Raw genomic sequence first — 16,076 nt, forward strand, 5'->3', positions numbered from 1 at the left:
GCTGCCACTCTTGTTCACCTCTTTTGTTCTGCCTGCTGATTCTCTTCCTGACCAAATGTCCGCTCTTTGCTCTCTCCAGTCCGTGCATTAGGATGATGGTTTCAGTTGCAGGTGCCTTTTTCTTTTGATGCTTTTATTATGATAAAAGGGGCTTAGGATTTAGTCATAGAAGAAATATGAGTTGTTTAAAAATTTCTTAATAACATTTTTAGTCTCAAATTCTATTCTACATAAGAGTCAGTGCTAACTAGTCTTTTTAAAGGAATGGACTGCAAAATTGAAAGAAAGTGCAACTCTAGGGAAGAAAAAGTACTCACACGGCCTTTCTCAAAGATAACTTGATACATCTGTCAGGGGACAGCAGGCAGCTTACCTGTTTAGCTCCTGCCTCTTAAAACAAAGTCCTCAGATGGAGTTTTATCAGACTGCTCTCAGTTAGTGTTCTCTTATGTTGAGGACTGTAGAAGTATGATATTAGAATTGAGCTTTAAAAAGAAAAGGCAACCTGGTTGAGAAAAGACTCAGAATCCTTCCAGTGGGAGATGCCCACTGTTAACATCTTGTGAACAGCACATTTATGTATCCCCAAGAGAGTTCTAAGGGGGAAATTCTTGAATCTAAAGACAGAGTAGATTTAATGTTTTGAAAAAAGATACTCTTGTATGCACATGTATACATACACACAGAGTTAAGGTTCATTTCTATAACATGATTACATAAAATTACATGGGCCGAAGTATAGTTTAGTGGTGGAATTCTTTCCTAGTATATGTAAGGCCTACATTTGATCCATAGTACCACATTAAAAGTAATAACTTTCACTCTGAGAGATGGCTCAGAGGTTAAGAGCACTGCTTGTTTCTTCCAGAGGTCCTGAGTTCAATTCCCAGCAACCACATGGTGGCTCACAACCATCTGTAATGGGATCTGGCGCCCTCTTCTGGCCTGTGGGTGTACATGCAGACAGAACACTGTATACATACTAAATAAATCTTAAAAAAAAAAAAAGTAATAACTTTCAAGGTATAGGTGACTTTTGGGGGGATATTTTGCAACTTAATTATTTGATAAAACACTGAATTTTTAGTTGAAAAGAGTGAATATTCAAGAAAGCTGTGGTAAAATTTTAGTTAAAAAATAAAGATATTTCTGTTTGGGGCTAAGAATTATAATTTTAAATCCATTACTCTGTTTTTTTTTTTTTTTTACTTAAACAAGTTCCTTCCTTATTTATGTCTTAATTTCTTCTATAATATGTCCATAAAAAAGGTTCATATCTTGATTCTCTCACTTCCAGGTATGAGGAGCAGCCATTCTTGTTTAATTGTGTATAACAGCTGCCCTGTAATTGCATTTTATTTGTCAGATGGGCTGTGTTCATTTTGGTAGTCAGGAGCTATATGCTGATCATTGAGCTCTTGAAATACAGCTAATTTAACTAAGGTGACTATTAAAATAAAATTTTCTTGAGTATTGATTCAGTTATTGGAAAACTTTTAAATGTGTTTTAAGCAACTTGGATACGTGAGTTTATCAATTGTATATTTTATGAAATTGAACTATAGTTAAAGTATTTCTACTGAAAATGTATACAAATTGAAATGTGCTATAAGTGTAAAAGTACATACTGTATTTAGAAGCCTCATACACAAAAGTGTAAAATATTGAAAACTTTCTATGATATGTTGAAATACTTTAGATAAATTGGTTAAATAAAATATATTATTAAAACTAATTTTACTTGTTTCTTTTTAATTTTTAATGCAGTGTCTAGCATGATGCTGTCAATAGAAACAAAATGTGAAGAGCCAGGCATGGTGGTGCATGCCTGTAATCCCAGCACTTGGGAGGCCGAGGCAGGAGGATTGGTGCACTTTTGAGGCTAGCTTGGGCTGTATAGCAAATTTGAGGCAAGCCTGGGCTACATAGTAAAACCCTGTCTTAAAAAAAACGCCAAGAAAAAAAAATTTAATGAGACACATAAAAAATGTAAATTTTTTAGTAGCCACTTAAAGAAAAATCTCATTAGTAAAACCTGGAGGTAGGTAATTGTCTCAAAGATATCCTATGGAGAGGGAGCCAGAAAGAAAAAAATTCAGAATTTTAAGTGACTTGTTTAAATTTATTCAGCTAGTAAATAAATACTAGACTATACTTCAGCCTTACATAACACGTATTCAGTTTTTGTGCTTAGTTAAATTCTATAAATAGTTATTTCCATTAAATTTATTCATTTTAATCTTGCCAAACAACAAAGTGACCAAGAGAGCAAAACCTTCCAGCATCAATTTAAAAGAATAAAATAGTTCAAAGTCAGAATTAGGAGAAGAAACTCAAAACAGGCCAGTGTAGCTGTTGTTGAGTCGGCCAGAGCAGGAGAGGGGCAGTTAGCTCCATGGGTCCAATGCCAGAATCCAAGAACAAGCTTGCAGTGCCAGACAGCCCAGGGTGAACTCCACCTTTCCTGTTTTACTGCCGAGTGATTGAGAACAAGAGTTTGGATTTTTCTCCTTTCCTTCCCTCTCTTCTTCTCTCCCCGTTCTCCTTGTCTTGTCTCCCCACCTTTTTCCTTCTCTTTAAGCTCTTTGACCATGGTATGTCAGTGTCCTCATCTGTAAAATGGAGACAATCCTAACCTCTACATAGGGCTATTATGAAGACTGAGTTAATAAATGTTAGACATTTATGATTTGTACATAAAACATTACCTATTTTATCATTTCCTGGAGGAGAGCAAACAGCTTTTGGAAGTACTGAATTCTAAGAGATTGTCTTCCAAATGTCTTATCATCAGGGTTTATGTCAGAAACAGTACCCATAGCATTTTATACCAGAAATAGTAAAGCATTTCCCCAAAGGTGTGTAACCTTTCACTTGTGTGGTTTAGACACCATCTGAGAAGTTTCCTGTTCCATATCTATGTATATGTGTGGTGCACATGGCACAGGAGGATGACAACTTGCAGGGATTGCCTCTCTCTCTTCCCCGGTATGGATCTAGGGAGGGAACTAAAGTCTGTAGGCCTAGTGAAAAGTGCCTCTACCCACTGAGCCATCTTGCTGATCACAAGTTGAGTATCTAAAGTTTATTTTAAGAGTAGAAAACTGGGATCCAGGACCAAATTTTCTACAGTTGTCTTTTGGAAAATTGTTTTCAATTTGTTGCCAATCTATACAAATGAAGGACCTTCACATAGAAGTATGGGCTTCTTCTATAGCTTAGAAAGATCAGAAGCTTTGGCAACACGATATCCAGGTGGCAGTCAGAGGGCTGGGCAGCATTCTGTTTCTCCCTGGATTCAGCCTGCCTGCTCTGTCCCGTTTCCTGTGTGTGTGTCATTCCTGTCAGTGTACTCCAGCTGTCCTCGACTTGGTAACCCTGAAACACAGTGCTTGCCATGAAGTCTCATGCGTTCTAAGAGATATTTCTCTGCAGCTTCTTCAAAGCTTCTGTTCCTAATTACAAACTGTATCCTTAAAGACTTGTCTATCTGTGCATGCATGCATACACATGCTTTGATGCTTTGTTCTTTAATTTTTTTAACAATTGTGTCATATAGTTTTTTTTTTTAAACAAAATCAATTTTTTTTTTTTGGCTTTTCGAGACAGGGTTTCTCTGTGTAGCTTTGCGCCTTTCCTGGAACTCACTTGGTAGCCCAGGCTGGCCTTGAACTCACAGAGATCCGCCTGGCTCTGCCTCCCGAGTGCTGGGATTAAAGGCGTGTGCCACTACCGCCAGCACAAACTCAATTTTTAATTGAGATTTAGTTTCATGTCTATGGTGTCTTGCCTGCCTATATGCCTATGTACCATGTGCATGCTGTCCAACAAAGCCAGAAGAGGGTCTCAGATGCCTTGGAACTGGAGTCACAGCTGGTTGTTAACTACTTTGTTGGTCTCAGGCCCTCTGGAAGAGCACTCAGTGCTCTTCATTGTTGAGCCATTTCTCCATCCCCCCAGAAATAGAGTTTTTATATATTTCTTTGCCTAGCAACATTATTGAACTTGGTTCTCAGAGTTGCTCTCTATGTGGTTAGTACTGTTACCTGAAAACAAAGGCAATTCTTTTTCATTCCTTTAAAACACTTTTCTCATCTGCTTACTACACTGTATAGGTACTGCAGTATTAAAAAGAGATAGTATTTAATTCCAGCACTTGGGAGGCAGAGGCAGGAGGATCTCTGTGAGTTGGAGGCCAGCAAGCTCCAAGACACCAGGACGGCATAGAAAGACACTATTAAAAAAAAAAGAGGAGGAAAAGAAAAAGACAATGATAGTAGGCATCCTTACTAAAAAATCTTAAACTACATGTTATGACTAAATATGGTGACTGTCATTGGCTTTAGGTAGTTATCCTTTGTCATAAGAAAACTCTTGATATTTAATTTCATGAAATGCCTTTTTACTGTGTGCTGAAATACTCATGGTTTTCTCTTTTAACCACTATTAGTGATTTTTATTAATAGCTACTCTGCTGCTATAGTCTCCTTTGTAGTTTTTCTTTTACATTGCTCGATTGACCTTACCAGTATTCAAACACGTATATTACCTTACTTCATTTTGTTTTGCCCCTTAACATGCCCTAAACAGGGGCTGGGCATGTAGCTCAGGTGGGAGGGTATTTGCCTAGATACACAAAGTCTTGGGTTATGATGTATACCTGTAATCCCAGCACTCTGGAGGTGGAGGCAGGAGAATCAGAAGTTGAAAGTCATGCTAGGCTATATAGAATTTGAGACCAGCCTGGGATATATGTATGGAACTTGTCTCAAAGAAGAAAAAGAAATAAAAGTCGTAAAAAACGCCGGGGCAGTGGTGGCACACGCCTTTAATCCCAGCACTCGGGAGGCAGAGCCAGGGTCTCTGAGTTCAAGGCCAGCCTGGTCTACAGACCTAGATCCAGGAAAGGCACAAAAAACAAACAAACAAACAAAAACTATACTGAGAAACCCTGTCTCCAAAAACAAACAAAAATCCTAAAAACAATGATCACACCATTAACAGACCCTGATTGTGATCTCCAAATGCTATTTCACTTTAAAAGAGTCTGAGCCCATTAGAATGATGATAGAGCCTAAATGCAGGTTAAGAAATGCACAGGCAAGTTAGAACCCTTAGTCTATGTCAGGAGCCTGAAAGACTGCCTCCAGAGGTTGTTACTAGAGGTTTCAGTAGTCATTGGAAGAGTCTGTTACACCCCCAACTCTGGTGACTGAATATTGAGGTTAATAGTGTACTTGATTAAAAAAGATGAGCCCTCCCCCAATCTAGCAATGTGTGTGTTGAACCCAGGCCCTAAACTTGCTAAGTGTGTGCTCTGCCATAGGAGCCCATCTTCAGCATCAAGCAGGTTAGTAACCATGAAGGCAAGCTAATATTTAAACAAAATTTTATGAACTTCATTGGTCGTCCTTAAAAGATACTGCAGAATTAACTCATTTTGAAACTGGTCAATAGAAGGAAAGAAACATTATCTTTACTCTTCTTTACAATGTTTCAGAAGAATTGATGGTAATCTGATGATCTGTATAGAGATGTTGCTTTTTAGAATTTTTTGTTTAGCTGATAAAGAGGGGAGTGTACGAGAATTAGACTGTTACCATCTTGCAACACCTGGTGATCAGAAGTACTGCTGATGTCTGAGGAAGAAAGATGATAGAATGCCCCTGATGAAAGTGAATATTGCTACCTGAGGGGGGCACATATTTGCAAGATCAAATCAAAACAAACCTTGCTGAAAAACCTGCATCTGATCAAGCCATTTAACTTATATAATGGAAAGCAGTTCTTGTCCATTATGTAAAAACAGTGTAACTGTATTCATTACAGCATTGTTTTTGCTAGTAAAACATTGGAAACAACCTATTTGGTCTCAAAAACAGTAGGTAAGTTTATATTCACAAGTAGGGGTGTGGGGTGAGGAGTAGAACAAATGATAAAGTAAATGTGAATTAGAGTTTGTATTGATGGGGATTGAGAAGGTCAGGGATATGATACATTTTTAAATGTTTAAATGTTTAAACACCCCAAACAGCTTTTCTGCATGTGTAGTAGGGACAGCAGTTTTGGGTGGTTGGTTACTTCTGAAACTCTGGCTCTGAGGCTTGTTAACATACAGAGGCTTCAACTGAAGTTATGATATATAATATATATATAATATAACAGGTCTGGTGGTGCCAGACCTGTAATCTAGCTACTTAATCAGGATTGCAAGTGCAAAGCCAGCCTGGACAACCTGGTGAGACACTGTCTTACAGTAAAAAACAAATGGCTGAGGATGTAGCTCAGTTGGCAGAGTGCTTGCCTAGCACGCCACAGGCCCTGAGTTGGGTTCAAATGACACAAGTCTGTAATTCCAGCATCTGGAAGGTGGAGGCAGGATCAAAGAGTTCAAAGTCATTTCTCAGTTCCATTGTGAATTTGAGTTCATGAGATACTGTCTCAAAAACAACAAAACAAAAGGATCTCAGGTTTATTGACAGAGTGATAAGCTATTAGCCTATTATGCACAGAACTCTAAATTTTCAGGCATCACCCGGCCTCCACATTAAGTAGTGCAGAATGTTGATTGATAAAGGTAGTTGGTATGTCAGCTAGTATTAGAGTTTTTATATACTTTTGAATAAAATATTTCATAGTTATTTTTCTTAAGAGAAGTGATTCTTGAATATGAATGTTAGGTTTTAGAGTTTTTTGGTTTTTTTTTTTCTCTGTCAGAAATATGAAAAAAAAGTTTCTGGTCTGTAAAGATGTTGATGGGCTACATAGTAATTGTAACAAGCTTTGTTTTTCAAAAGTGTGCGTGCGTGCGTGTGTGTGTGTGTGTGTATCTGTGTTATATAGGGAGTTATTTTTTAATGGTAAAATAAAACACATGAGCATAAATCTCCATTGTTAAATTTTCAAGCAAATGCATCCGTGCTCCTGACCTCCTGTAAGAGTCTTCTAAAAGCTAACAGAGTGGAGCACTTTTGTTCCCTGGACAGCCATATTAAACACTGATAAAAGGAGACATTTGTATTTGCTTCAGGAAAGTGACAACCAGAAACCTGTTGGCTGCTCTTTTCTTTTTGGTATGTGTATGCTGGTGCACTTGGCCATGTGGGCTCGTGTGGAGGCCAATGTGGGTTGTCATCCTCGGTTACTTTTTCAGTTTGCTTTTGGAGAAAAGATCTCTTTAATAAACTTGGAGCTCCCAGTTTCAGCTAGAGTGGCTGAGTAGTACGTGTTGGGATCAGCCTGGTGTGCACATGGCCCAGTCTTCCTCCCACCCCCATTTCTGGGATCACAGATGCTTGCTGCTAAGCCTGACTTTTTAAAAATTTACACACACACACACACACACACACACACACACACACACACACACACACACACACACATTTGTTTATGTATGTGTTCACACGTGCTCCATGACTTTTTTTTTAAAGATATATTTATTTATTATGTGTAGAGTATTCTGCCTGTATGTCTACCTGCACGACAGAAGAGGGCACCAGATCTCATTACAGATGGTCATGAGCAACCATGTGGTTGCTGGGAATTGAACTCAGGACCTCTGGAAGAAACCTCTTAACCTCTGAGCTATCTCTCCATTCCCCACTCCATGACTTGTGTGAGGAGATCATAGTTCATTTGTGGAAATCCGTTTTTTCCCCCACACGGGTCCTAGGAATCAAACTCAGCTTGTCAGGCCTGGTGGTAAGCACTTTCACCTAGTAAGCCATCTCACTGGTCCTCAAGCCGACTTAAAATTGTCTTTGTCATCGTGCATAAAAAAGTCTAAATTAAAATAATTATTTTCTGCCTGGCAGTGGTGGCGCACGCCTTTAATCCCAGCACTCGGGAGGCAGAGCCAGGCGGATCTCTGAGTTCAAGGCCAGCCTGGTCTACAGAGCGAGATCCAGGACAAGCACCAAAACTACACAGAGAAACCCTGTCTCAAAAACAAAACAAAACAAAATAAAAATCATCTAGAATCTAGAAAAATTTTGTAAAAATGAAATTGTTATCTGGGTGTGCTGTGCATCCTTTAATCTCAGCACTCAGGAAGCCAAGGCAGGCAGATCTCTTTGAATTTGAGGCCAGCCTGATCTACATAGCAAGTTCCAGGCCAGCCCGACTGCATAGTAAGGTTCTGTCTAAAACAAACAGTCTCTACTTAAAATCTACTCTATCACAATTTCCTTGAAGTAACCAGCCATGCTGGTGCATAAGTATAATTATAGATAGCACTTGGGAGGTGGAGGCAGGAGACTCAAAGAGTTTAGGGTCATCCTGAGGTACACAGGGAACTGTTGTTGAAGGCCAGCCTGGGACACATGAGATCCTGTCTCAAAAAGCTGTAGAGCCAAAAATAAAAAGGAATTTCCTCGAAGTGTCCTCTACTTTGAAAATCGCCTGTCAATTCTCACCAGTCCAGTTTAAGAATCATTCCTAAGACTCTGTGCTTGTTCCAGAGAGGACTCTTGGCTGCAGGTCTCTTAGGCTTGCTGCTAATGGCTGGCTCGAATGCACCTGCTGATGAGGATTCTAAGGCTGTTTCAAAAGTCAGCTCCAGAGGATTAATGACTACCTGCAAGACAATAATGGGCAACCCAGGCCCCTAAGTGGAATTAGGATTTAAGTGGTCCAGCTCCTAATTCAGACTGATTTCTTTCTAGTCCCGTATGTGTTTTGTAAGGAAACAGAAGCCTCTCTCTGATCATTTTCCCCACCAGAATTGGGTACCCTTGTTTTCATAGTATCTTATGCATAGTGACTCTCTCTCTCTCTCTCTCTCTCTCTCTCTCTCTCTCTCTCTCTCTCTCTCTCTCTCTCTCTCTCTGTGTGTGTGTGTGTGTGTGTGAGTGCACATACTGTAGATACCGATTTTTATTATATATTCCCTTTCAATTGAGTATCAATCTCTGGCACATTGGTTGCTATACTGTAGGAATTTACTGAATTAGAGCAGGATGTGTTAAGGGATGAAGCTGGTAACCATACAATCTCAAAACAGCGTCTCACAATTGGAAGCAAAAGTTAGAAAATCAAGGAATAGGAAAGAGGTCATTATCAGGCTTTGAGATTAAAGGTAGGAGAGAGGCAGAGATTCCTGTGTAAAAGCAAATATATTGCAGTGCAAGGTAAATAGTGATGTTGGCCAAGGGGAATTTAATAGGAGATACAAAGTAATTCTAGCAGAAAAAAGGATAGCTTTTGTGAGAATTAGGGGTCAGGAACAAAAGCACCTTCAGCAAAAAAGCGTTCTTCATGAATTTCTCTTACAAAGACTGATTCACCACCCCTTAACTAGGCATTACATCTTCCTAAGATTCTAGTGTCTTACTTTGTAAAGTGTTCTCATGTTCAAATGTGCTTTTGTTAGGCTTTGAAATATATACTGTCCAGGTATATAGAAATAATTTCCCCCTCAATTTTTAGCTTTTCTTAGCACTAGTCACTTTCATTTCTGTTTTAATTAATGAATTTATTCTCTCCTAGTCCTGTATTTTTATTATTTTTCTTTGGAATAGGTAATAATAGTGTAATTGATTCAAATTCTAAATTTGAAAGATGCAGAAGGAGTAGGATAAAAACTCTGTTTTTAGCTTTCCATCACTACTTGTTCGATGGGCCGGTTCAACTTCTTACTAAACATCCTTCCAGATAGATAATATACATTGTGCATCTGCAGGTGAATGGAGTTTGCACTGGACACTCATCTGTCCTCAACAGTAACCCATATCAGTGTATCATAATCTTCCTCAAGGATCTGAAGAGCTGGCTCAGTGGTTAGAAATACTTGCTGCTCTTGCAGAAGACCCAGGTTCAATTCTCAGTACCCACATGGTGGTTCACAACTGCCTATAACTTCAGTTCCAGAGAATTTGATGTCTTCTTCTGGCCTGTGTAGCTATCAGGCACGCGTATGGTACACAGACATACAGAATACCCATACAAATGAAAAAAAAAATTCTTGCTCATCGGTGGTGGCACACGCCTTTAATCCCATTACTTGGGAGGCATAGGTAGGTAGAGCTCTGAGTTGGAGGCTAGCCTGGTCTACAGTGAGTTCCAGGACAGCCAGGACTACACAGAGAAACACTGTCTTGCAAAACAACAACAACAAAAAAATTTTTTGGGGGGCTAGGGCATGTAGCAGCATGATAGAGTACTTGCCTACTTAGTTCTCAGGAGGCCCTGGGATCATTTCCCAGCAACACAAAAATATACATGTCCTCATCTCTCCCTACCCCCAACTTGATGTGCTCATGGTATATTTTGCGCAGTGTCTTGCTACATGAATGAATCATTATTCAATATACTGATGTCTTGTTAGTGGCACATATTTTCCATCTTCCTAGCTGAAATATTTGAATAATATCCGTTATTTTTCCTATGTGATTCTAAGTAAGTGCAGATTCTTATGAGAATTGCCAAGTCAAAGGTTGTATATATTTGTAATTTAAATAGATCCAAACTATTAAATTACTATTTATCCAAACTATTGCTATCAGATGATTGTTAGTCCTTGTAAATCTAGATTTAAAAGTAGTGGCTGGAGAGATGGCTCAGTGGTTAAGTGTTTGCTGCTCTTGTGGAGGACTGGCGTTTGGTACCAGCATCCATATTATGTGGCTTCTAACCACCTGTAACTCCAACTCCAAGGGATCTAATGCTCCCATTGCACTGGCATTTCCAAAACTGTGGGCATCTCTTGTTGCAACTGGGCTGGCTACTCTTTCACCAATAGCTTCTCCTGGGCTTTATTTAGTGACCCTCGCCCAGACACACAGTGCCAAGCCTCAGTTGCTCTCCATAACCCCTCACACCTTCAAAACCAGCATCACCTGGGTGACTCATACACTACCAAGTACAACCTTGACCATGTCTGGAACATAGTTTCTGTGTGCTACTCTCAAGATACATTTTCTAGAAGATTTTACTTCAACGATGTTGTTCTCTTCTTAATCACTACAAAATTTTCAGCTTCAGCTGGCCAGAATTGACTATCCCAGCAAAGGTTTCACTTTAGTATTTCTGGTATCTTGTTAATCACAGCTAATTAATTCTTCAGCCCCAGCTAAGGAGAACCACAGAATCTTCACACAAAAAGCCCTGTAGAGTCTTTGCTTCCCTCTGAAACTTCACAAGCCAGGACTCCATCATCTTCACTCTTCTCAACAATCTTATCTTCCAAGTTCTTATAGAATAACTAACTGATGACTTTTCTTGTCCAAAGTTCCAAAGTCCTTCCACAATCCTCTCCAAAACAACAAGGTTAGGTTTGTCACAGCAGTAATACCCTATTGTGCTGGTACCAACTTATCTTAGGTGTTACTATTGATGTGATAAATCACCACGACCAAAGCGAGTTGGAGAGGAAAGAGTTTATTTTTATTTGGCTTACGCGTCCATATCACAGTTCATTATCAAAGGAAGTCAGGACAAGAACTCAAACTCTAGAGCAGGAACCTGGAGGCAGGAGCTAACGCAGAGGCCATGGAGGGGAACTGCTTACTGGCTTGTTTCCCCTGGCTTGCTCAGCCTGCTTTCTTACAGAACCCAGGACCACCAGCTTAGGGATGGCACCACCCACCATGGGCTGTACCCTCTCCTATCAATAGCTAATTAAGAAAATGCCCTACAGGCTTGCCTACAGCCCCGTCTTAATGGTGGCATTTTCTCAATTGAGGCTCCTTCCCATATGATGACTCTAGCTTGTGTCAAATTTGCATAAAACTAGCCAGTATACCCTCTTCTAGACTCTGAGGGTACCCCACATATATGTGTACATACATACATGTGTATTCAGACACATATCTGCATAAATAAAAATATTTTTTTTTGTCATTTTCTGAGACACAGCTTACTATGTTGCCCTGGCTATCCTGGAACTTACTCTATAAACCAGACTGGCCTGGAACTCAGAGATCTGCTTGCTTCTGCTTCCCGAGGGCTGGGATTAAAGGCGTGCCCCACCATTCTCTGTATAAAAATAAAGTAGCATCTCTGTATGGTTGGGATTTTATTTTATTTTATCCCCTCTTCCACCAAGACAGGGTTTTTCTGTAGCTTTGGAGTCTGTCCTGGAACTCACTTTGTAGACGAGGCTGGCCTCAAACTCACAGAGATTCACCTGCCTCTGCCTCTGGGACTAACGAACGGCATGCTCTACTACACCCGGCTAATGGTTGGAATTTATAAGTTTCTTTAACACCTTTATTGAAGCTTATATTATAAACTGTACAGCTCATGTCTTTCAAGTTCAATATCTCATAAATTTATTTAGTTTACTTTGTGTTTGTTTTATGAGATTAACTTCATTTATTTGAACTGTTTTTGTTTCTGTGAATTGTCTGGCCTTATCTTTTTTCATTTTAATATTGGGTGCTTGGTCTTTTTTTTTTTTTTTTACACAATCAGTTGGTAGGTCCATTACATAGGACCTTATGAGTGTGAAGTGAGTTGCAAATATGTTTTCCAATGTGCATTTGTCTTTGGAATGTGGCCCTGGAGTGTGCAGATCAGTTTCCTTTAAGATTGTCTGCAGTATGAATATTGTGGGGCTAGGGTGGGGAGCTAGCTCAGCCAGTGAAGTGCTCACCGTCAGCAGTCCTCAGAACCTGAGCTTGCTCTGGAGGACCAAGGAGAAAAAGCTCTGGTCATCTCAGGGCTGGGAAATGAGATGGGAGAATCCTTGGGACTGACTCACTGGCCACCCTAAGGCCTTTGAGAGACCCTGTCCTGACTCCAAAAAAAAAAAAAAAAAAAAAAAAGTGAGCGCTGGCAAGATGGCTCAGTGATTAAGAGTGCTTATTGTGTAACCAATGAGGACCTGAGTTCAAATCCCAGCACCTATTTAACAGGCTGGGCATGGTCTCATGAATACCAGTAACTCTAGCCCGGGGGTGGGTGTGGGTGGTGACAAGGCAGCTCAAACAAATGAAGTTCACCTTTATCATTTACAAAATATATCTCAATAAAGAAAGAAATGGTGACTTTTGTGTGACTGTCTTCAAACACACTCCTAACGGTATGAGTGATGTCTTAAAGAGTGTGGCCTGCTTACTCTTTCTGAAGAGTGAATTCCGAGGTGGGGGGTGGGAGGAGAGGAGGGAGGGAAAACTGTGGTTGGTATGTAAAATTAAACGAGAGAGAGAGAGAGAGAGAGAGAGAGAGAGAGAGAGAGAGAGAGAGAGAGAGAGAGCAGTCTTTAAAGAACGGAGTCCTCCAGGACATGAGGGGGACTGAAGCTCCTTTGGTGAGGATGCTTTGCCCTGATGTTACGGCTGATTGGAGGGTCTGTAACACACCATTGTCCTACTCTACCCTCCCCCACCTTACAGTGCAGACTGCAGATAAATATATATAAAAAGAGTGTTGGCCCTCACTAGATGATCTAAATGAAATGTTTTTGGGTAGTGTATTTGTATAGTGCTTGGAGTTGCCTATGACCAAGGTTCGGTAATGATAATGGAGACAGACTTTTGTGATAGCTAGATCTTGGCGTTGTCTTACATGACAAAATTTTTATAGAATTATTCAATGGGATGTTGGAAAAATGTGCTTAAAGTGGAATTTTTATTATAGTGTGTTTGAGAGGTAGTATGTTATATAGCCCAGGATGGCCTCAAACTTGTGTAGCTGAGGTTGACCTTGAATTGACCCTTCTGTCTCCATCTCTCATGCTGGGATTACAGGCCTCCTTGAAAAGGGAAGCTTTGATAACAGTTCAGCTTCTGATTGTCTTCTTCACCAGCAGGGCCTTTTCTGCACACATTGTAAAAGACGCCGCCATCAGCTTCTATTCAGAAATTGTTGTTAAAATTGGAATAGAACATGTAGCAGGAAGGGCGGGGCCGCTGCTTCCCTCTCCCCTCTCCTGCTCTCCACCCCCTTTCTATAGAAAGTCATTCTCCTTTTGATCTTGGTCTTGGAATCTTAGCATTGTGATAGTGTGGCCAGTCACCTAACTTGAGGTGCTTTTGTAATTAAAAGGTACCTTAAAAGAATAATTAAAAATAGCCTCCGACAGTTCTGTTGTGAAACTGCTTTACTTCCTTCCATTTCACTTGAGCCCATTAGATAAATTCATAGTGGAAAGTAGTCTCACCTGACTGTGTACACAGGTCTCCATTGGAGGCCCTTACACAGAGGTATGATTCAGAAGGAGAGTGTAATTTAAGAGCTCTTCTTGGAGAATTAGATTTGTGTATGCCCTTTGAAAAACACTAGCCCAGAGGGATTGCTTGATCTCTTTTTTGTCCAGGTGAAACCTTAAAGTGTATCCCAGTAGTTGTGACTTTCAAGCAAAGCCCAGTTTCACTCTTCAGTCCTGAAGAGTTAGTTAAAAATAGTTGTTTTTATTGTTTTGTGACCCAGGACCTCACACATGCTAGACAAGTGCTCTTCCAATAATTGTCTGAAGAAAAATGATAGAAAACATTTTAGATCAGTATCACTATGGTGTTTTGCTCTGGAGATTTAATTTTCTTTCTGCATTTGATTCCATGGTTCCAGCCCTAAATGTAGTACTGCTCATGTTATATCAAAATTATTGAGTTCCTTGTGTATTTTGATATTTAAGATATTGTTTAGTGCTTTATTTCCAGTTGTTGAGTGTTTTGATTATCAAAACGGGAACCAAATCTTTGAAGAAGATTTGTTGTTTTATGTGTATGTATATGTGCAAGTGCCTGTGAAGGCCAGAAAGGAGTCACATACCCCCGGGCTGGGAGTTAGAGGCCGCAGTGAGCTACCTGATATGGGAGTTGTGAACCAAACCCAGGTCCTCTGCAAGGGCAGCAATAACCACTGAACTTGACAAATTCAAACTCTAGTCCCTGTGAATTGTGAATTAAAAACAATGCTTTTCCTTCTCTGTTCACCCCTCCTCTTTTTTTTTTTCTTCTTTTTTGTTTTTGTTTTGTTTTGTTTTTTGTAGTTGGAGTGCCTCAAGCTAATCGCCTCACAAAAATTCACAGACAAACGCATTGGGTATTTAGGAGCAATGCTGTTATTAGATGAAAGACAAGATGTGCATCTTCTCATGACCAATTGTATCAAGAAGTAAGTCATACCTTTTCCCTCCCTCATAACAACTGTTTTGCTCTTTGAAGGATTTCTTATGAGAGTAAGAGTGTCTACTCACTGATTTTAAATTTCTTGTCCAGAATATATGTGAGTGTCTCCTGATTGTAGCTAATATTGTAAAGATACTAAGCAAAAGAAAACGAAAGCATTGCTGTACATCTTTGGACATGATACATAATTAGCAATTAGACAAACCTTTGGATGTTGGATACCATGAATAATGAAATTTTACCTTTATTAAAAGTTACTAACCTGTATTCTGAGTAAGGGACTGAAATTTTAGTAGTGTAGAATTGTACTCAACCCCTGTGAAAATAATAGATTTATTTTATTATTGTGTGTATATATGTGATGTGTGTATGTGAGGGGAGCGTGGCCAGTGGTGTGTGTGTGTGTGTGTGTGTGTGTGTGTGTGTGTGTGTGTGTGTGCATGTGTCAAAGGACAACCTTGTGGAGTTGGTTCTCTCCTTCCACCGTTCAGTGAGTTCCAGGGATTGAACTGAGGTCATTAGGCTTGTGTGGCAAGTGCTTTACCCATTGAACCATCTCACCAGCCCTGAAAATGTTCTTTTGAGAGAGAGTATTGCTGTGTATGCCTCAGGCTAACCCCGAACTCTGGCTCTTCTTAAGACCTCTGCAGTGTTAGGATGAGAAGTGCAGTTGTGTGCAGCATGACTTGGCCCTGAACTTAGTACACAGCATCTTTAGAGTCCAGTGCGTCTTCACTGATGCTGCAGTTGTTAGACTCCTTACCTTTTGTAGTAACCAAGGACCACCTGCTGTGTGGACAGATGAGAGGCTCTAGGAGAAGTTAGCTGTTTTCTCCAGTACCCTCTTAGAATATGCTATGAGCTGGGTGCGGTGGCATGTGCCTGTAATCCTACCACTACAAGACTCAATCAGGTTATCTCAAGTTCAAGGCTGTTTGGTGAGATAGTACCAACATACAAATAAAGAAAATAACAGGGGAATTCCGTTAGAAAGTTATGGAAATT

At 39.9% G+C, this 16,076-nt stretch overlaps 1 protein-coding gene across 2 annotated transcripts in view; it reads left to right on the forward strand.

Moving 5' to 3' along the window:
- Ap1g1 (adaptor related protein complex 1 subunit gamma 1) overlaps positions 1 to 16,076 on the forward strand; it is a 95,586-nt gene that overhangs the window by 34,613 nt on the left and 44,897 nt on the right. For both annotated transcript variants that reach the window (XM_006974118.4, XM_076572158.1), the window contains exon 3: positions 14,933 to 15,057. In XM_006974118.4, the coding sequence (XP_006974180.1) occupies positions 14,933 to 15,057 (125 nt within the window). The remainder of the gene's footprint in view (positions 1 to 14,932; positions 15,058 to 16,076) is intronic.

This window comes from Peromyscus maniculatus, chromosome 5, assembly GCF_049852395.1.
Source record: "Peromyscus maniculatus bairdii isolate BWxNUB_F1_BW_parent chromosome 5, HU_Pman_BW_mat_3.1, whole genome shotgun sequence".
In the NCBI taxonomy this organism is placed as follows: Eukaryota; Metazoa; Chordata; class Mammalia; order Rodentia; family Cricetidae; genus Peromyscus; species Peromyscus maniculatus.